The sequence below is a fragment of the Trichomycterus rosablanca genome, chromosome 22, assembly GCF_030014385.1.
Source record: "Trichomycterus rosablanca isolate fTriRos1 chromosome 22, fTriRos1.hap1, whole genome shotgun sequence".
Taxonomy (NCBI): domain Eukaryota; kingdom Metazoa; phylum Chordata; class Actinopteri; order Siluriformes; family Trichomycteridae; genus Trichomycterus; species Trichomycterus rosablanca.
Genome location: NC_086009.1, coordinates 1185290 through 1205833, shown reverse-complemented (window position 1 = coordinate 1205833; position 20544 = coordinate 1185290). Strand labels below are relative to the sequence as shown.

The window sequence follows — 20544 nt, the reverse complement described above, 5'->3', positions numbered from 1 at the left end:
TCAGTACAAGATAAAAAAAAATCTTATTCAAAGATAATGGCTTTCACTGTGGTTCGCTGGGGTCCCAGAGCTTTAAAAACAACGTTGTAACCCATTTCTCATCTCTTTCTGAAGGTCTGCTTTAATCAGACGTGTCTTGTCCAGTTAGATTATTTGGCTGGTTGATTAAATAGAGCTGGTGTGTGTTGTGTGTGTTGGATGTGCTGTAGCTGATGTAGGTGTTTGTATGTTACACACAGTCTTACTGCCAGACAATAAATAAAAGACTTTAGGAGGTCAGGAATTCATGTAATAATTTATTATCATGATATTTGTAATACAGTCACAGTGACTACAGGCTCATAGATTAACATTATATTTAATATTTAATATAATATAAGAAACAGCTCGAAATAAAAGAGATTTAAAGGTAATTAAGATTCTTGGTTTTCCCAGTTTCATTTTCCACCTCAAGTCTTGATAAACCACAACCCTTTTATTTAAAATTCTTATTATTATACTTTTAAATATTATAATTGAAATTGAATCAATATAAAGATGCTAGTAATATTTTAATAAACAAATAATAGCTAAAATGTTTTAAATGAACTATTGGTATAATAGGATGTTTAATAAAGCACTGATACGATGTTGTGGTGCATGTCTCTCAATTTCACCAGGATTTTGTATGTCCAGTTTAACACACCAATTTTGTTCAACACTAATTTTGATCAGCGGTTTTGCAACTCAAGAGTTTTTTTTGTTTTGTTTAACATCTCATCTTGCTTTGCATCACCGACCGTCCGTATCAGCCGAGCACCAGCAGATACTTTATACAGTACTACTGAATTCTTCTGTAAATGATTCTATTACTGAGGTAACACCAGGCTGAACAGGCAGGACGCTGGAGAACGTGGTATAAACTTTATTTATGATTTATAATTTGTGCTTATAGCTATTAACATGTGCTCTTCCTCAAACTAAACTACTGACTGTGTCACTATGTTGGATCACTGCTGGATAAAATGCTCCAGCGTCCTCACCATGCCTGTTCTGCAAACAAACACTGGTTGAAGTCCAGACCGTGCTAGGCAACACCGGATTATATTCAGCCCAACCACTAATCACATTAAAGCATCTAATACAGGTTAATAAAGGTCATTTGTTAGGCAACATTTTATTTATTATTTATTTAGTTAATGTTAGCAGACAGAATTCAGAACCAGAAGATCTATGAAGGTCGGAAACGTTCTATTTTAAGTCATTTTAAGTCAATTGCTGTGTCGTTACAGTCAGTATATGAGCAGTGGATGTGTTAGAATAGACGGACCAGTTTTTCATCTGCCTATCAGCAGTCCAGAATTTATTTATTTTATTTAGTTGTTTGTTTGCTTTGTTTGCCAAATTGCACCAACCCAAAAATATTAAAATAATGTCTTAATATGAAACTAAAAATGGCACAAATCTAAACAGAACAACATGGAGGGATTAATGAGATATAAATCCCTCATGGCAGCATCAGATTCATTTATTTATTCATGAATAATGGTACAGTCCAGTTTCCCTGTTCTGCCCGGTTCTACTCGGTTTGTGGACTGTCTTCTTCGAACACAGCCAGAGTCCTCTCTCCCGCTGGGTTGTAAACGATAGCGTCCACTTCTCCCCCGCTGTTGGTGCTCTTTTGGAAGTGGATCTCCAGCAGGTCCTGCAGACTGTCCTTGTCCATTACGGCGGGGATTCCGGTCAGCAGTACCGTCCTGCTGCAGCTCGTGGTTCCCGTCTGAGGACGAAACCGCAAGAAAGGTGAAATGTAGGAAATACATTTAATGGGAGAAGTTGACGTATACTTGTGAAGAACGTGTGTTATAGCAGTCCTCGAGTTTTAATGATTTCTGCTCTTTTCCCTTTGTTGAATAATTGGAACACGTACTTCGACAATTGCCAATGTAAAGAGGGTTAGTTTGACTGCACCCGTTAAAAAAGAAAATCCAAGCTGTGATTTAATGTCCAAATAGTCAGATATTATTATAGACCCTCCAAATATCAGGTCTGTCTTGAATTAAAGGCTTCACGTTGTGATGGGTGCAATCAATCTAGCCCCATTAATACAAGCTGAAGTCAATCACAACCACGATAAGAACACAAAGTTAAATAGCATTATTAGAGCTTTGCTTGTGATTTTTGACCTAGCAGAAATACACTATTTAAACAAAAGTGTTCGGACACCTGACCATGAGCTCGTCGATCATCCTATGTCAATACCAAACGGTATTAAAATAGACCCCCTATGTGATCTTTTTAGCTAGAACAACAAACACTCTCCTGAGAATGATTTTGTCAACATAGTTTTTTTACAAAACACAAAACATGGTCTATACTGCTTTAGGAGATCAACAACTATAATAAAAACAATTTAGGACTTCTAAGGCCGTTGATGTGGATCTGTAGTGAACAAAGAACTAAACCTAAACTTTTTTGGTAAGATTCCAAGAGCTACCAGAGCTACCGAGAGGAACCAGTCAGCAACAACAAGCACTTTTGGGCTTTAAGAGCTTAGAGCTGAGAGTGATGGGTGTTGTTGCAGCCCAGAAAATCCTGGGATATGAAATCCTTTACGTCACAATTACAGGATCTTAACAGTGATCCACAGCTATTATTCCTACCTTGAGAAGTGTGATCTCTCCGTTGAGGAAGGGCGTAACCTTCACCTTGTGTTTCTTCCCTCTTTCTATCTCAATCTCATGCATTGGTGTATTTGTCAGAACACTGGCAACTAAAAAAACACAATCAAATGCACAAATGAGGTTCATGAAAATAAAAAAAATAAACAATTCATAGAAAAATGCTTCATTTGTGCATAAAATGATGTGTTTCATATTTACTGTTATTGTCGGTGAAGGTGATGACAACGTTTCCAGAGTCTTCTAGCAGGACCACTTCATCCACCTCGCCTCCTTTGTTCTTTGTCTTGGAGAAATGAATCTCCAGCTTGTCCAGAATTCGCTCGGTGCTCTCGCTTTTCGGCAGGTTGGAGACGAGGACGCGACGTGGACAGACGTTAGTGTCCATCTAAAAACAAGAGACAGCGAGTTGGCGTCAGTGGTGCGGCCGTCATCGTTTAGAGAACTGGGATAAGAATCAGTGGTAATACTGGGTGTGATTGTGCCTGGTGATTGGTTGGCCAGGGTGTGACTGCGTCCAGTGTCTCTCCCAACCAGAATTAAGCACTTAGTAGAAATAACTGAATAAATTTTGGGTAAAACAGAGGAGAACTTCATACCGATACGTCAGTAGGTACGAGAAACTGCACCGGTTCGGCCTGTACAGTGATACTACAGTCGCCCAGCTGCACCTCATGTTTCTTCAGAGCTAAAAGCTTGTTAGCAACTGAGGAACACAGAAACAACAACTTTTATGGACTGGTTCTGTATTTATGACATTTATTCACAATCTATTTTGATTAACCCGTCCCGTGTTGTTGACTCGTCAGACTCCTTGTACCTTGTTCCTCCTCGAAGGTGATGAGTGCGGTTCCTTCCTCCATAGGATACACAACACGGGGCTGAATATCGAAACCCGGCGCATGAGTTCCATCAGCCATCTCACCCTTAAACACCACCTTCTTCTCCGGCACTGCAGTGGATACCTACAGAGAGAGGCGTTCAATAGGACCACTCCTATTTATGACTGTAAAATTCTACATCCCTGACCCCTGAGCATGATGCTACCACTACCATACTGACAGTAGCTACAGTGTTGTTGTGTTTAAATACATCACCTTTGCACTAGTACAAATTAATTCTGCAACAGAAAAAGGCCTTACCCAAAAAGTGTATGATTTATTTAATATATTGATTGGTAAACACTTGTTAGAAAAGGTTGTGGGTAAAAGACCCAAACTCAATAAAGAGTACGTGGTGTACTCACGAGTACACACAAACGTTTGACCTTAACTTGACGGCGGTGAAGTTCCAAACCTCTGTCTGCTGTTTTAGGCTCTTCTGGGTTTCATCAGTGTAGTCCAGTTCCTTCACAGTTTCACTGATCTCCATCTTCAGTTTCATCTGCTCCTGTTTCAGACCAGCCAGCTTCTCCTGCAGGGTGAGGAACATCAGTGTGAGATACTGTGAACAACTGCAGTTGGGTTGGTTTATCTCATTAGTTTTGTCTACTCTTGGAATGTTGTGTAGTGCGTGTGTTGGAGTATAGTGAGTTTGTGTGTGTGTGATTTGTGTTGGAGTATAGTGTGTTTGTGTGTAGTGTGTGTGTGTGTGGTGTGTGTGTGTGTGTGTGTCAGTACCTGTACTTTCCTCACTGTTACAGCTTGTGTACGCTTCGTGGTCTCTATGCGCTTCTTCACATCTTCAGCTGCTTTTTGGAAGTCCTGAGTAAATTTGACGTTACTGTTCTTGGCATCTATTAAGAACTGCTTGTCCTCCTCTAGGGTGCGCTGTTCTACCTGTGGACAGTAAACATAGGATTCTGGGTCTAAAAATTAGCAATCAGCATCTTTAACAATAATGCAGTGTTAAATAAAGCACTGACTTTCCTGCACTATTAGTTGCTAATATTTGAAGAACGAAACGATGCGGAAATGAAACAATGTGGTTGAAGCTGTTTTATCATAAGACGGGAGAAACGCATCAGAAAAACACAGAACCTGTCTGACTTGTTTACATTACTACTGCGTATTACGGTATACACACTCTTCCAAGAGCCCTTGGTTTGGTATCATTCTACTGCTGTGGGGAAATACATGATCGGCTGCTTTGGGTCACCTTGTAACCACTAAAGGCAAAAATAATCTCCACACATATTTAATGGTTTGTAATTTAGCTAAAATAATTCCGTCTGCTCGCTCAGCTCGACCTCAGCAGGAGCTTTTCGATCTTACCTTGAGCCGTTCAATTTCTTTCTGGATTTTCTTCAGTGTGTTTGATAGGTGATCATCAGGAACCAGAGAGAAATCCTGGAATAATAAGATTGTACATGAGAATACGAGGCGCTTTATCCTGGTCAGGGTTGCTCTGGGTCTGGCTTTAAATGCATACTACAGTAAGACACTTTAGACAGGATGCCAATCCACTGCCAATCATAGCCAATCATATTTGTTTGTAGATAGCAGCACTGATCCCTAACCGTAACCTTTAATCCCAGTGGTAGTGGACTGGCATCATTTACTGCTGCTCCGCCCTAATTGAATGACTTTTGATTGATTGATTGATTACTTTATTGATCCCCGAAGGGAAATTGCGGTGTTGCAGCAGCAATAATTACAATTATTACAAACATCACACAACGACATTACAATAAGGTACAGGAAAGAATAAAAATTAAAGACAGTAATGTGATACAAGTAAGATATAAAATCTAAAATATATAAAAAATAAAATAAAATATAATAATATAAAAAATAATCAATCAGAACAAAAACAAAAATTAGAAACTAAGGGGGGGGGGGGGGGGGGGGGCTAAAGGTGCAGTTACAGACATTGTGCAGATTAAAGCTGTGAAAATAAAACAGTACCATGTGCAAATTGTGAATCAAGTAGCAGGTTTATTGTCTTTCTTATTATAGGTTCTGCGTCCTTCTCTTGCACCAGTGAGAGTTATTATAGGTTGCCACCGCTGTGGGCAGAAATGACTTCCTATAGCGCTCCTTGTTGCAGCGGAGTTGGCGGAACCTTCCACTGAAAGGTTTTTTTTAATGAAACAACATGCCCACCATGTGTCTTATATTTGCAGATTTAATACTAGTAGACAATTACGTGTGGTTGAGTCAGAAGCCAGACATATGAGGTGTTTTACATATAGTAAAGAAGGTACACAAATCAAGTCACTGCATTTTACCTCGTCTGAAGACATCTTTGAGAAAGCTTCTTAGATGAGAGTAGACGTCTGTTTGATATTCAGCCTCAAGATTTCTGAGCATCTGAAAGATCTGCACGGAAATATAAAGTAAAAAAAGGTAATATTAGGAAATATTTACTCCTGGTGCCACATTTAAAACTGTGGTGCATTTTGTATAGAGAACATGTCATATATAGAATGATAGTGACTATAAAAACAAACAGGTATACAATTTACTTACTGATTTAAGTATTTCAGCTATGTCAGTATGTAATAAACAGTATTATAAATACAGTATAAACTATATTTTAACTTGGTCCTACTAATTTGTTAACCAGATAATTTACATAACACACGTTTGCTCTTAAATCAGGTTGTAAACAGGAAACAACCTCTGATACTTCACATGTTCCTGCTTTAACATTTAAACCCATAACAGACAATAAATACAGCCATAACACGGATATAACCTAAAGCTAGAAATGTAATAAATCTCTTTAAAATATCTGAATCTTTTATAAACAAGAACTTTAAAGCTTTCACTTTGCGTCGCTGGTTGAAAGTCACAAAAATAAATAACTAAAGTTTATAAGATCATTATGAGGCTATTTAGTTTTATATCATCAGTCTATGTGTTATTTATCGCTATGTTCTGGTTAGTGAATATAAAAATAAATGTTATATTAATATTAAAAGACGTTATAAGTAATTTAATATGAATATAAGAGTGTACAGTACCTATCCCGTGTTCGGTCGCTGTGATCAGTTTCACTTTCGCTTCAGTAGAAGTGACGGTGCTCCAGTGTGACGTCACAGTCTTTAATCCCGTTCAAATCCCAAAATTAAACCATAATTAGATTAATAAATTATTTTTGTTGTGCCACATGTGCAGTCCCACTTATAAAAATGCATTTCTAAAGTTCCATGTTTTGTTGATGCAAGAGTAAGTGAACACAAACTTTACATGAACAAACTTCTCCACATTTCACTGCACAGTTACTAAATTATTACCTAAATGTAACATATTTCATTAAAAATAAATATAAATTGTGGCATGAGGTGCTCAGGTGGCGCAGTGGAATAGTGGACTAACTAGCTCACCATCGTTGAGATGCAGGTTCCAATCTAAGCATCTAAACAGTGGTCTCGGCTGGCTGGGTGTCTATACAGGGCAGTTGTAGCCTAGTGGTGAAAGTACTGGACTAGTAATCAGTGGGTCGCTGGTTCAAGCCCCACCACTGCCAGGCTGCTGTTGGGCCCTTGAGCAAGGCCCTTAACTCTTAATTGACTGTATACTGTCACAGTACTAAATGCTGAAAATGTAAATGTATACAGACATGGCCTATGTAAGTTGATTGGCTGAAGCTGGGTGATGGATTGGGTCCCTGTGTTTTACAAGTTTGCAATTTACAAACGATTGCCTTTTCAAAAACGGATGACATTTTAAATCAAATGTGCCTGGTTATGTGCTTACTATCTAACCAGAGGACGTCAAGTTAGAATAACTTTTTTTTTTTAAATATGGGCTTTAAATTAAGTGGGTTTGCTGGTGAAGTAATTGGTAACTGGTGATGGTTTAAATCGGAGGTACCTTGTAAATCTGTTTGCTGTCCAATTAAAGCACATCAAGTTCGAAACAAATGATTTTTAAATGGGTGGGTGTATCATGAATCGAACAAGTGTAATATGGGTATCATAGTAGTGCGTGTGGTGCTGGTAGGGGTGTATCATGGTAGTTGCTCATCCTGTATCCTATATATGGTCCTTTTAGATTGATGTGCTGCACATGGGCTACGATTCAACTTTACTAAATGGCCAAAAGTAAGTAAGATACTTTGCCCAATTATTGCATTTAGGTGCTACAAGCATCTACAATCAATTCATTTGTTTATTTGTTATCCACCAGGCCACCCAAGGAGGATGAGTCTGTTTCCTCTCAAGGTTTCTTCCTGTATTTGAGACAATGTCGATTGTAAAAAGCGCTATATAAATAAATTTGACCCGACTTGACTTGTTTTACCACTAAGTTATCCTGGTTGGGAACATGATAGGTCTGATTCTTTGGGCAAAAGACAGGAAACACCCCAGACAGGTCACCAGTCCATCACAGGCCAACAATCAATTGCATAAAAATAATGAAAGGCTTTCAACTTTGTGGCAACATCAGTGTACACATGCTACTTTTAATGAATCTCAAAATTTCCCACAGAAACACTTGGCAGCTGGCAACTAAATACCTCTTAATGGTTAAACCTAGTCTCACTATGTGGGTAGTGTAGCTGTTCAAAAATTACATCTTAAACCCACATTGAGACGCAGGTTTACTTTCACATCTCTTTTAAAGCCTGATCTTTAATTTTATTTCTAATCAGAATGGCTGAGAGCTACATTTAACTTAGTCCCTGGCATTTGGGAACAGTTGTACTTCCTGAAACTGAGTTTTGGTTCTGCATTTGTGCCTGATGAGGCGGTGCAGGAGGAGGAGGAGGGTAAAGAAACCTACATTTATTAAACCTCTTCATTTACATAGCAGGAAGTAAAGCGAGGAGTCAGAACACTGCTGACAGGTGAGCACTTCAATATTACATTTTATTTAAGGTTATATATAAATATATCATTTTTATTTTAATCTGATTGAATAGTTGAAGAGATCGAGTCAGGAAAAACAAGACGCATCATCTGTTACTATACAGACTGAGATTTTACTCACACAGTCATTGTACTGAATTACTGCTTTACATGTGCACTAACTGATCACTTTACCTACATTATATTAATGTTTTATTATGATCCCATTCAGTTTGATTTGTTTTACTATGGTGCTGCGTTACATGAAGTGTTTTTATTACTTTTCTAACCTCAAAACCGCAATTTTACAACCTAAAATGTTCGGTCACGGTGATCCGTACACGTTTTTGTTTTCGCTATTACACTTTAGGGGTGATGAAGCTCTATGTTAAATTCAACTTTAATATTCAGCTCTTAATTCGTCCCCACAACCACTAGGTGTTCACACTAAACCACACAGCGCTGGTTTATCTTAACCCACAAACCTGGGGTTAATGGGGGACCAAACTGGTGTGTTTGTTCTGAATCTTTAAATCGTTTCTTCCTCCAGTGGTTCACTGGCAAAAAAACAAAAACCTTCCAAGCCACCAGAACAAACTAGTTCAGTACAAACTGGTTTCACAACAATTTCTTTCATTTTCACCAACGCACCCAAATGTGTCTAAAGCCACAGATTAAATATCAAATGTGGTGGAAAGGAAAAGATCTTTTATTACCCAATTAACTCATTATGAACATTTAAAGTGCACGTTCAATACAGAAACAATAACAGCGCATTTTAAACAAAATATAAACAAAATAAACAAAATAAACCCCTGCCATTCCACCTTCCTGGTTCAGATTTTTCCCTGCTGTGTTTTTATATCTCCTTGAGTATGTTCAGTGGACAGTGGACAGTGGTAGCCTAGTGGGTAGAGCTTTGGGCTATCAACCGGAAGATTGGCGGTATGTTTATATTGTAGCGTCAGTGGGAGGAGCCGTGGTATCCAGGCTTACCGTCAGCGTGTATCCCAGTGTGGGAGACTGGGTGGCTGCGGTGAGGGTTGGGTAGGTAGCTTATATGTTTGTCTGTTGTATGAATGTATGTGTGAATGAATGAGTGTACGTCCTAAACCACTGAGAGAACTGCCAAGGGCAGCTCACTCGAGGTCCCGACGCTCGTCTTCCTGCTCGCCGGCGCCACATTGGTGTCAGAAGTGGGATTGTGATGTCTGGGTGGCTTTGGTGGTTCGGTGGGCCAATATGCTCGATCTGTCTGAGTGCGCTGGCCCCGGGGTTGTTGCGAGGGCATGGAAAGCCAGGTGCAGCAGGGGTGTTGAAACAGCGGTTCGGCAGTGTAATGGGGTGAGGTCCGGACATGGAGCCACCCAGTGGTCGCTGGTGAGTAGGTCACCGGGACGGTTGACCTTTAGGGAGGGGGCTATGTAGCGTCAGTGGGAGGAGCCGTGGTATCCAGGCTTACCGTCAGCGTGTATCCCAGTGTGGGAGACTGGGTGGCTGCGGTGAGAGCTGGATAGGTAGCTTATATGTTTGTCTGTTGTATGTGTGTATGTATGAGTGTACGTCCTAAACCACTGAGAGATCTGCCAAGGGCAGCTCACTCGAGGTCCCGACGCTCGTCTTCCTGCTCGCCGGCGCCACATTGGTGTCAGAAGTGGGATTGTGATGTCTGGGTGGCTTTGGTGGTTCGGTGGGCCAATATGCCCGATCTGTCTGAGTGCGCTGGCCCCGGGGTTGTTGCGAGGGCATGGAAAGCCAGGTGCAGCAGGGGTGTTGAAACAGCGGTTCGGCAGTGTAATGGGGTGAGGTCCGGACATGGAGCCACCCAGTGGTCGCTGGTGAGTAGGTCACCGGGACGGTTGACCTTTAGGGAGGGGGCTATGTAGCGTCAGTGGGAGGAGCCGTGGTATCCAGGCTTACCGTCAGCGTGTATCCCAGTGTGGGAGACTGGGTGGCTGCGGTGAGAGCTGGATAGGTAGCTTATATGTTTGTCTGTTGTATGAATGTATGTGTGTATGTATGAGTGTACGTCCTAAACCACTGAGAGATCTGCCAAGGGCAGCTCACTCGAGGTCCCGACGCTCGCCTTCCTGCTCGCCGGCGCCACAATATGTATATATGACAAATAAAGTATATCTTCTTCATCTTCTTCATCTTCTCACATTATACATGCACCTAAGTGGGTTCTAGTTTGAATGGAAACCAGTTGAGACTGTACAGAATTCTATAACGCACTCTATGATAAATGTATTTCCTATAGTGCATTATGGAAACGTACATCACACCTCAATACTACTACATTTACATTTTCGGCATTTAGCAGACGCTTTTATCCAAAGCGACTTACAGTACTGTGACAGTGTACTGTCTGAGCAATTGAGGGTTAAGGGTCTTGCTCAAGGGCCCAACAGTGGCAACCTGGCAGTGGTGGGGCTTGAACCGGCAACCTTTCGGTTACTAGTCCAGTACCTTAACCGCTAGGCTACAACTGCCCTCCTACAACTTTACTATAATACTCTTAATCATGGGAACTAAGGGGCGGCACGGTGGCTCGGTGGGTAGCACTGTAATAAAAGTAAAATCTTTGACCTCTCATGTTTCAGTGCAGAACCGGAGGCCGGTGGGAGAGACTGCTTGATTCCTGGTCCAGGTCATTTTGCCCAGAAGTGCTCCGTGTTTAAACATGATGCTTTCATCTGTAAGCAGAACCACGTTTTAATTTATCAGTCATTTTAATTTAATTGTGGAAGTTTTAAGCCTTTAAACATAATTGATTAAAACATTCTGATGTTATTAAAGTGAATGTGTTTAGGCATGAGGAAGTGTTAAAGGGAATATTAGATTTAGATGATAACGACAGTCATGTGGCTCGTCTGTGGAATGAGTTTTGGATTTTTGTAATATTTATTAGATGATAAAACCAGCTGAAAAATGAAATGGAGAACCATTAAACTTTACTACAGGACTTCAAAATAGCAGCTTCCTCTTTTATATCTGAAAATAAAACTATACACTGATCAGCCATAACATTAACACCACCTCCTTGTTTCTACACTCACTGTCCATTTTATCAGCTCCACTTACCATATAGAAGCACTTTGTAGTTCTACAATTACTAACTGTAGTCCATCTGTTTCTCTGCATGCTTTATTAGCTCCTTTCACCCTGTTCTTCAATGGTCAGGACCCCCACAGGACCACCACAGAGCAGGTATTATTTAGGTGGTGGATGATTCTCAGCACTGCAGTGACACTGACATGGTGCTGGTGTGTTAGTGTGTGTTGTGCTGGTATGAGTGGATCAGACACAGCAACGCTGCTGGACTTTTTAAATACCGTGTCCACTCACTGTCCACTCTATTAGACACTCCTACCTAGTCGGTCCACCTTGTAGATGTAAAGTCAGAGACGATCGCTCATCTATTGCTGCTGTTTGAGTCAGTCATCTTCTAGACCTTCATCAGTGGTCACAGAACGCTGCCCACGGGGCGCTGTTGGCTGGATATCTTTGGTTGGTGGACGATTCTCAGTCCAGCAGTGACTGAGGTGTTTAAAAACTCCAGCAGCGCTGCTGTGTCTGATCCACTCATACCAGCACAACACACACTAACACACCACCACCATGTCAGTGTCACTGCAGTGCTGAGAATCATCCACCACCTAAATAATACCTGCTCTGTGGTGGTCCTGTGGGGGTCCTGACCATTAAAGAACAGGGTGAAAGGGGGTAACAAAGCATGTAGAGAAACAGATGGACTACAGTCAGTAATTGTAGAACTACAAAGTGCTTCTATATGGTGAGTGGAGCTGATAACATGGACAGTGAGTGTAGAAACAATGAGGTGGTTTTAATGTTATGCTTGATCTGTGTATATTTCATTTATAGCTGATAAAGTCCGGTCGTGTTTATCAGTTACTCACCCGTCATGTTCTTCATCTCTCAGATGTTACGACTGACAGTAAACCTGCTCCTGCTGACCCTGGTTGCTGGTTCATGTCCGGATGACCACGGTTGTGAAGATGAGCAGACGTGTTGCCTGATTCCCTCATCTGGAGGGTATAACTGCTGCCCCTTCCATCAGGTGAGATGTACAGAATCATTTTCTCTAGCTGTACTGCATATAGAACTGATATGGAATGATAACATTTATAACAGAATTTATGGCTTGGAAGAAAGTGGCTGTTGAGTTTCATCATTGACTGTCTGGTTCTTTGTCTAGTTTTCTGGTGAGTGTTTTTAAAACGTAGCTTACTGGTGGATTAAGTAGCTGGCGGATTTGCACCCAAGTACATTTGTTTGGTCTTAGGTCTGTACCTGTTTTTCTGTGGGAGTGGGAGAGTGACTGAATTGTTTGCTAAACTGCAGTCGTACGATTGATTGTGTGCAGGGTGAGTGCTGTGACGACCACATTCACTGCTGCCCCGAGGGTTTCCTGTGCCAAGGGGAGGAATCCAAGTGTTCAAACGCTACACACACGGTCCAGTGGGCGGAGAGACTCCTGTCCAAACTCCCTGACCAGGCAGAGGTAAGAAAACTGCAGACTTTATCAATGCCTGACCATCACGGTCACGTCCTTTTCTTCAGCTAGTTTCAGTTTATTACGTTACCTTAAAATACTGTTCATGGCCAAAAGTATGTGGACACCTTGTTGGACATGACCTTGTTGCACATCACATTTGAGTGTGTGTGAAATTTAAACAAAGAGCATTTGTAAGGTCAGGTACTAATGGGCGAGATGGCCTGGCTCACAATTGACATCCCAATTCATCCCAGAGGCGTACAGTATGGTAGAAAGCAGGCCGCTGAAGGTCCTTCAGACTCAAACCAATCACATCAAACCAAAACAAAGAAAGGCCCTTCCCCAGACTGTTGACACCAAGTTGGAAGCATATAATCGATACGTTTATGGACACAAGTTGAGTTCTGTTGTGTTTTTATGTCTCCAGGTGGCGTGTTGTGAGAACTTCGTGCACTGCTGCCCTGCTGGGAAAACCTGTAACCTGGCTGCTCAGACCTGCGATGACTCGGCAGGATCAGAACCCTGGATAGAGGGGTCGGCACAACCAACGAAGCTTCCAGAGAGCGGCGGTACGTCCTGGAACGGTCCTGGTTCTGATGTTTCCTGTATTGATGCTGCACATACTGAGCATTCTTCACATTTCACATTTTCGGCACTTAGCAGACACTTTTATCCAAAGCCACTTACAGTACTGTGACAGTGTACTGTCTAAGCAATTGAGGGTTAAGGGCCTCGCTCATGGGCCCAACAGTGACAACCTGGCAGTGGTGGGTCTTAAACCAGTGACCTTTTGATTACTAGTCCAGTACTTTGACCACTAGGTTACAACTGCACACATTAATAGAAAGAAACAAAGGTATTGTGTTGCATTTGGAGAGTCATGCTATGTTGGGCCCTTGAACCAGGCCCTCAAACCTAAATTACTTGAATTGTGTTCTCTAAAAGTACAAGGGATCTTCGAAAAGTCTCCACACTTTTATATTGTGGTTATAAGCGGTGAGGGTGGAGGAGTAATCGCTCGTGTCTGAGAGACTGAGAGACGCTTATAGTCCTGATTTAGATGCTCAAAGAAGCTTTAAGGGGAAGAAGATTTTCATGTGATGATGATGTGAGAGCAGCGGCGCATCAGTGGCTACTCGCTACTTTGAACTCGTAAATAAAAGCTTCCGTGAAGCTCCTAAATGCAGCTGAACTTTTACTTCTGCCAAACAAGGACTTAAAAATTATAATAAGGGTTTTTTATGAGCTGTAAAACTGAACTGTTTTGTGGGATTCTCCTCTAGTGCACCAGCGCTGGGATTCTCATGAACTCTGTTTCCTCTCGCTCAGGTTCTGTTGTTCCCTGTAATGAAACTGCGGGCTGTCCTGATGGAAGCACCTGCTGTAAGACCCCAGCAGGAGAATGGTCATGCTGCCCACTGGTCCAGGTAAGATGTATGGCAGCTGAGAAGCACAGTGATGGACTAGTGTATTAGACCCCTGTAGCGCCCTAACCCGACGTCCAGTACGAGTAGCCCAAGTTGTCGTTCAATCGTTCTGTCTAGATCACCTAAAAAGCCAAAATTCTTTGGACTGTTATATTAAAGCTGTGGTGTGTTTACAGGCGGTGTGCTGCGAGGACCACGTGCACTGCTGTCCTCAAGGGACCACGTGTAACCTCTCTGCTCAGAAGTGTGAGGAACCGTCAGGTTCGGTCCCCTGGGTGAAGAAGGAGCCCAGCCTGCCAATCAGAGCAAAGAAGCTTCCAGAAGTTGAGGGTACTTATGATTTGGGCACCATAATGTAATGTGTAATCACCAGTGGGAAAACTTTACCAGTTCTAGTGTTAAACATGGTTTAACACTGAACTCTGTCATGAACTCTGTCATGAACTCTGTTTCCTCTCGCTCAGGTTCTGTTGTTCCCTGTAATGAAACTGCGGGCTGTCCTGATGGAAGCACCTGCTGTAAGACCCCAGCAGGAGAATGGTCATGCTGCCCACTGGTCCAGGTAAGATGTATGGCAGCTGAGAAGCACAGTGATGGACTAGTGTATTAGACCCCTGTAGCGCCCTAACCCGACGTCCAGTACGAGTAGCCCAAGTTGTCGTTCAATCGTTCTGTCTAGATCACCTAAAAAGCCAAAATTCTTTGGACTGTTATATTAAAGCTGTGGTGTGTTTACAGGCGGTGTGCTGCGAGGACCACGTGCACTGCTGTCCTCAAGGGACCACGTGTAACCTCTCTGCTCAGAAGTGTGAGGAACCGTCAGGTTCGGTCCCCTGGGTGAAGAAGGAGCCCAGCCTGCCAATCAGAGCAAAGAAGCTTCCAGAAGTTGAGGGTACTTATGATTTGGGCACCATAATGTAATGTGTAATCACCAGTGGGAAAACTTTACCAGTTCTAGTGTTAAACATGGTTTAACACTGAACTCTGTCATGAACTCTGTTTCCTCTCGCTCAGGTTCTGTTGTTCCCTGTAATGAAACTGTGTTCTGTCCTGATGGATGCACCTGCTGTAAGACCCCAGCAGGAGAATGGTCATGCTGCCCACTGGTCCAGGTACCATCATTTTTGGCACACTTTTGGTTTTTTTTACCTGCTTTTTTGGCTGCTCGGGTATTTAGGGGTCACCACAGTGGATCTTGGCACAGTTTTTATGCCGGATGCCCTTCCACCTTGTAAACCTTGGTAACATTACTGTAAATTGTATTATCGTGTGTTTACAGGCGGTGTGCTGCGAGGACTACGTGCACTGCTGTCCTCAAGGGACCACGTGTAACCTCTCTGCTCAGAAGTGTGAGAGTCTGTCAGGTTCGGTCCCCTGGATGAAGAAGGAGCCCAGCCAGCCAATCAGAGCAAAGAAGCTTCCGGAAGTTGAGGGTACTTATGACTTTCAAGTAATATCAGGATAAATCCACATGATCCACATCCAAAACTTTACCAGTTCTAGTGTTAAACATGGTTGTACTGGGCGCCCAGGTGGAACAGTGGGATTCTCCTCTAGTGCACCAGCGCTGGGATTCTCATGGGATGCTCATGAACTGGTCTGTTTCCTCTTGCTCAGGTTCTGATGTTCCCTGTAATGAAACTGTCGGCTGTCCTGATGGATGCACCTGCTGTAAGACCCCAGCAGGAGAATGGTCATGCTGCCCACTGGTCCAGGTACCATCACTTTTACCTCACCACTTTTTTCTTGTAGTTTCCTCATGGGCAGACAGCAGAGGTCTCATCTGTAGCGGCGAAAAAGCCCCATCGGCCTTCCCTCCCCTAGACACGGTTACCTGTTAGACACCCAGTTGGGTTGATAGCACCTCAGAGATTCCAACATGAGAGTTTGAGCTAGTGCTTTAGATCACAGCGTCACCTTTTTTTGGTTTTCTTAAAATGGTAGATGATTAATTTTCTGGGGTAGAAAGTTCTGTAGTGGGATTGAACTTAGTGTCACGCTCTCCTAATCCTTCATCAGTGAATGCTCAGTGAACTAAAGCAGGTATGTGCACTTCTCTGTGCCCATAAAACAGGCTCAGTTTAACCGCTGCTAATAAAAAAAATACATGAAATGATGAAGTGAGCCAGCGTGAGGAACTGATCTGCACAAATGAGTACAAACAGGTTCTGCGCCGACATGAAACAAATAAAAAACTAGTTAAACTTGTATAACTAGTTGAACTGTCTGTCATGTGTTTACAGGCGGTGTGCTGTGAGGACTACGTGCACTGCTGTCCTCACGGGACCACGTGTAACCTCTCGGCTCAGAAGTGTGAGAGTCCGTCAGGTTCGGTCCCCTGGCTGACCAAGGGGCCCGGCCGCCCGATCGCAGGGAACGAGCGAAAATCCTCGACGAGAAGCGACGGGAATGAAGAAGTGAAAGTGGAGAAGGAAGATCGAACTCAGTGTGACCCACATCACTCCTGTCCTGATCACACAACCTGCTGCCTCATGAACCAAACACACACGTGGGGGTGCTGCCCTCTGGAGGAGGTGAGTGCACACACACACACACACACACACACACACACACACACACACACAATAACGATAATAATAATAATATTAACAATATGATAATAATAATCATCAAAATCATAATCAAACGTAGCAATATAATAAAAATCTAACAATATAAAAGCAATAATAATAATAACAAAATAATAATAATAATAATAATCGTTGTCCACCTCTGGTGGAGAGATTTGTGATCATATGAGGCCAAAACTGAGTTATTCAGCCACAGTCGCCCTTCAGACTGTTCCTACTGCAAAGCATGCTGGTGCTTGCATGAAGCTTCAAGGCTGTTTTGGATGGAATACTGAAGGAAGGATTGGAACGTTACCTTAAATTTCTTGAATCTTGGAGACAGTCGGGTGTTCCAGAGGAACAATGTCCTCAGAACTGGACTTGGAGTGGCTAAACCAGACTAAAATAAAACTTTTAGAATAGTTCTGTCTATAAAACTAATAAAAATATGTGGACTGTACTGAAAGGTCAGGTACGTGCTGGAAGACTAATTTCGCAGATCACTGACCATAAAAAGCATCTAATCAGGGTTGTGTTTGGTTTTTGGAGTTAATCCGGTCACTGTCGCCCTTCCAGGCTGTGTGCTGTAGTGATGGAGTCCACTGCTGTCCGAAAGGCTACACCTGCCAGGAGGGCTCGTGCGTCCAGCGCCAGACCGAATCGGTTCCTTTGCCCTCCATCGAGCTGCTGTTATCCTCGCCATCGCAAAACGACATCCAGTGTGGAGGAGGATACAAGTGTAAAGACTCCCAAACCTGCTGCAGGATGTCTGAGACCTCCTGGGGCTGCTGCCCGTTTCCCGAGGTAAAGCATGGGTTCAAATCTCAAAAACAGGAACAGCCAATGAGAGCGCCAGAACAACTAGAATCAGCCTGTCTGGTTAAAATCAGATGTTTATTATCTTTAGAAGAAATTTAGGTTCTGTAATTATGCACACTGCAAGTTGAATTATTTATTTGATAGTGCAGACACTCTATAACAATAAGTAATAGCATGGAACAGTGGTCTTTTACCAAGGTTGATAGGAAAAACCTTCAAAAAAAGCTCATCCTACTCATTATACCCATTTGTACAGTGGTGACCTAGTGAATGAGGGTTTTGTCTATTAGTGGGAAGATTGATAGGCTTCAGGCTCTGCTATGCAGCCACTGTTGGGCCCCTAAACGAGGCCCTTAACCCTGTGCTGACCCTGCACTCTGACCCCAGCTTTCAAACAAGAATGTCGTTGTATTGTGTATATGATAAATAAAAGCGTTCTTCTTCTTAACAAGGCAGTTTTCGCCGGCAGAACTGCCACTCACTGGATGTTTTGGTGTTAATGTCTCAGCAACAACATGAAAGGAACATGAAAGGGCCTTTCCTAAACTGTATCTGCAAAGTTTATTTAATTGAGTTTTTACACGTATTACTCAATAATAAAAAAATCAGAAGGCGTGTCCCAATACTTTTGACAATATATGGTTGTTGTTTTTTTCTAAGAATTCAACCTTTTACTCACATTTCTATGCTGATTTAAGGATTTATGATCCAAAACGTTGTTTTAGTATCATTAAATATGAAAAGAATTTACCGGTTTTGTTTGCTGGTTGTTCGACACCCTCGCTGGCTGAGGAGAGCCACAGACTAGCACGTGAATTATGTCTTACTGATGTGTTTCTGTGTCCTTGCAGGCGGTGTGCTGCAGTGACATGGTGCACTGCTGTCAGACCGGATACACGTGTGGAGATGAGGGAACCTGCACTCAAGCTCCAGCCTTCGACTGGGAACACTGGGAGGCCTTCGTCTCCAGAAAGAAGAAGCCTCTTATTTTATAAATCCATCATCTATAAATCAGACATGAATCTGTAATCAGCTGCACTAATCAGGGCTCGGTCGGGGGGGTTCACTTCAAATAAAATAAACGATCGCTGTAGTTCTGTAGATCTGTTCGCACTGTAATCAATCTTAAACACTCAAACACCAGCGTCTAATACTGGTTTCAATCCTCCCAGCTACATTCAGCTAAACAACACAAGTGGAAACTCTCATGAAAATCTCATGATAAATGCTACTTTTGTGATGTGATTCAAACCTAGCAAATAAAATATTATGTTTTTTTAAATATGAAGTATTTACAGCTTCTGTTTACTAGCAAATTGTACTGAAAAGTACTGAATGTGATAGATAAGCTCGATAGACTCAAACACACACCAACTCATCTGTTCCAATGCTAGATTCAACACTCAAATTTGACTCAGTTAATTATTTTTAACACAAGTAGAAGAGGGAATGTGAATATCTAAATAACACTAAACGACTAAACATGTTTAATCTGAAATTCCACCCTTGATTACATAAAATGCCGTAGAGAGATGTAGAGAGATCACTGGGTTAAAAGACAGACCCTAAATGTCTTAAATGTCTTAAAACAAGGAATGTCAGGGAAATGTCAGTAATTAAGTGTTTAAATCTTTATTAGAACGGTGCATGAGTGTTAGCTCAGAAACTGATTTGCGTGTGATATGATTACACACAAGTAACACACATAAACGTGGCTTCTTGTTAGATTTTGTGTTTAAAGAGCTGTTTTTTATTAGAATTTTTCAGTAAAAATAAGAGATCTTTATGTATCTTGGCTTGTGGGCTTCTTGTAACGTCTGACTTACATTTTCATCTTCATTTTCATATCAGTGACTTTGATTTGTTTATATTGTTGTACTGATGATTAAAATTCTTTAAGGAAATTTGTATTCAGAGTCTTTTGGGAAAATGAAAAATAAAACTTCTGACAGACTTTAAGAAGTTTGGCTTTGCCTAATGTTGTTAAAGTAATACTTTTGGGAAAAAATAGAAATAATTGATTTTATACACCTGTTAGCGTTTGGTGTGGCTGAAAATTTCAAACTTAAAACTAAGAACGGGTTCCTCATACGGCTGTGTTTCAAAAATTCACTGACAGGAAATGAACATACAAGCAATTTTGGCTTCAGCTGTATGATCCTGCATTTTTCTCTGAATTAAAGAACTTATATAGCTACGTAAGCAATATATTTTCCTGAAAATTCCTTCTGCGTTAGCCACAATTTACTCAGTACAAGGACTAAGCTGCACCCTGGGTGGTTCGTTTACACTCACTGATAATGAAGGAAAAGTAAATATACAGTAAGACTGATGCAGTGAACTAAACAAAGCCATGTAAATGAGGTAACATAGACTGCTAGGTGTGGGACGTTTTGAATATTTGATGATTTGGGGTCTGAATGCTGTACGTTCCTTAATTTTGAGCAATGCTCTAAGTGTATGTGTTAGCTTAGTGTTTCTCAATCCTGGTCCTGAAGTCATTTTACTGCTCAACCACACCTGATTCAATTCATCTTCTAATAAACAAACATGTTCTGAGTGTGTTGACGAAGGAAAACTAACATGCAGGGCAAGTCAGGGTGGGGCAGGGGTACACAGGACCAGAATTACAGAACACTTGTAGGGCTTTCTGTTGTTAGTACACAAAATGACAGGGTAGCTCAACTGTTAGGGTGCTAGACTAATTATCAGAAGGTTGTTGGTTCTAGCTCTGCTAATGTCGGGCTCTTAAATAGAGCCTTTAATTGCTTGGATTTTGTTTGGTCACTTTGAATGCCTTAAATATCATGTA

The 20544-nt window shown here is 41.8% G+C and overlaps 2 protein-coding genes across 2 annotated transcripts; one reads left to right on the top strand and one right to left on the bottom strand.

The window, feature by feature from the left end:
- Nucleotides 1-283: 283 nt before the first annotated feature.
- On the bottom strand, nucleotides 284-6648 carry ifi35 (interferon-induced protein 35). Its single transcript, XM_062984968.1, has 10 exons — nucleotides 6568-6648; nucleotides 5830-5920; nucleotides 4874-4948; nucleotides 4280-4438; nucleotides 3957-4073; nucleotides 3481-3625; nucleotides 3260-3366; nucleotides 2862-3048; nucleotides 2643-2752; nucleotides 284-1759 (listed from the first exon to the last, which is right to left on the bottom strand). Exons 2-10 carry the CDS (start codon nucleotides 5842-5844, stop codon nucleotides 1559-1561), a joined length of 1116 nt encoding a protein of 371 aa, XP_062841038.1. The 5' UTR covers nucleotides 5845-5920; nucleotides 6568-6648; the 3' UTR covers nucleotides 284-1558.
- Nucleotides 6649-8328: 1680 nt separating this feature from the next.
- grna (granulin a) lies at nucleotides 8329-19636 on the top strand. Its single transcript, XM_062984941.1, has 15 exons — nucleotides 8329-8396; nucleotides 11001-11095; nucleotides 12341-12478; nucleotides 12785-12922; nucleotides 13344-13485; nucleotides 14246-14343; nucleotides 14520-14673; nucleotides 14808-14905; nucleotides 15082-15235; nucleotides 15358-15455; nucleotides 15623-15776; nucleotides 15961-16058; nucleotides 16587-16877; nucleotides 17490-17717; nucleotides 18584-19636. The coding sequence occupies exons 2-15, from the start codon at nucleotides 11081-11083 to the stop codon at nucleotides 18725-18727; spliced, it is 1950 nt and encodes a 649-aa protein (XP_062841011.1). The 5' UTR covers nucleotides 8329-8396; nucleotides 11001-11080; the 3' UTR covers nucleotides 18728-19636.
- Nucleotides 19637-20544: the final 908 nt, after the last annotated feature.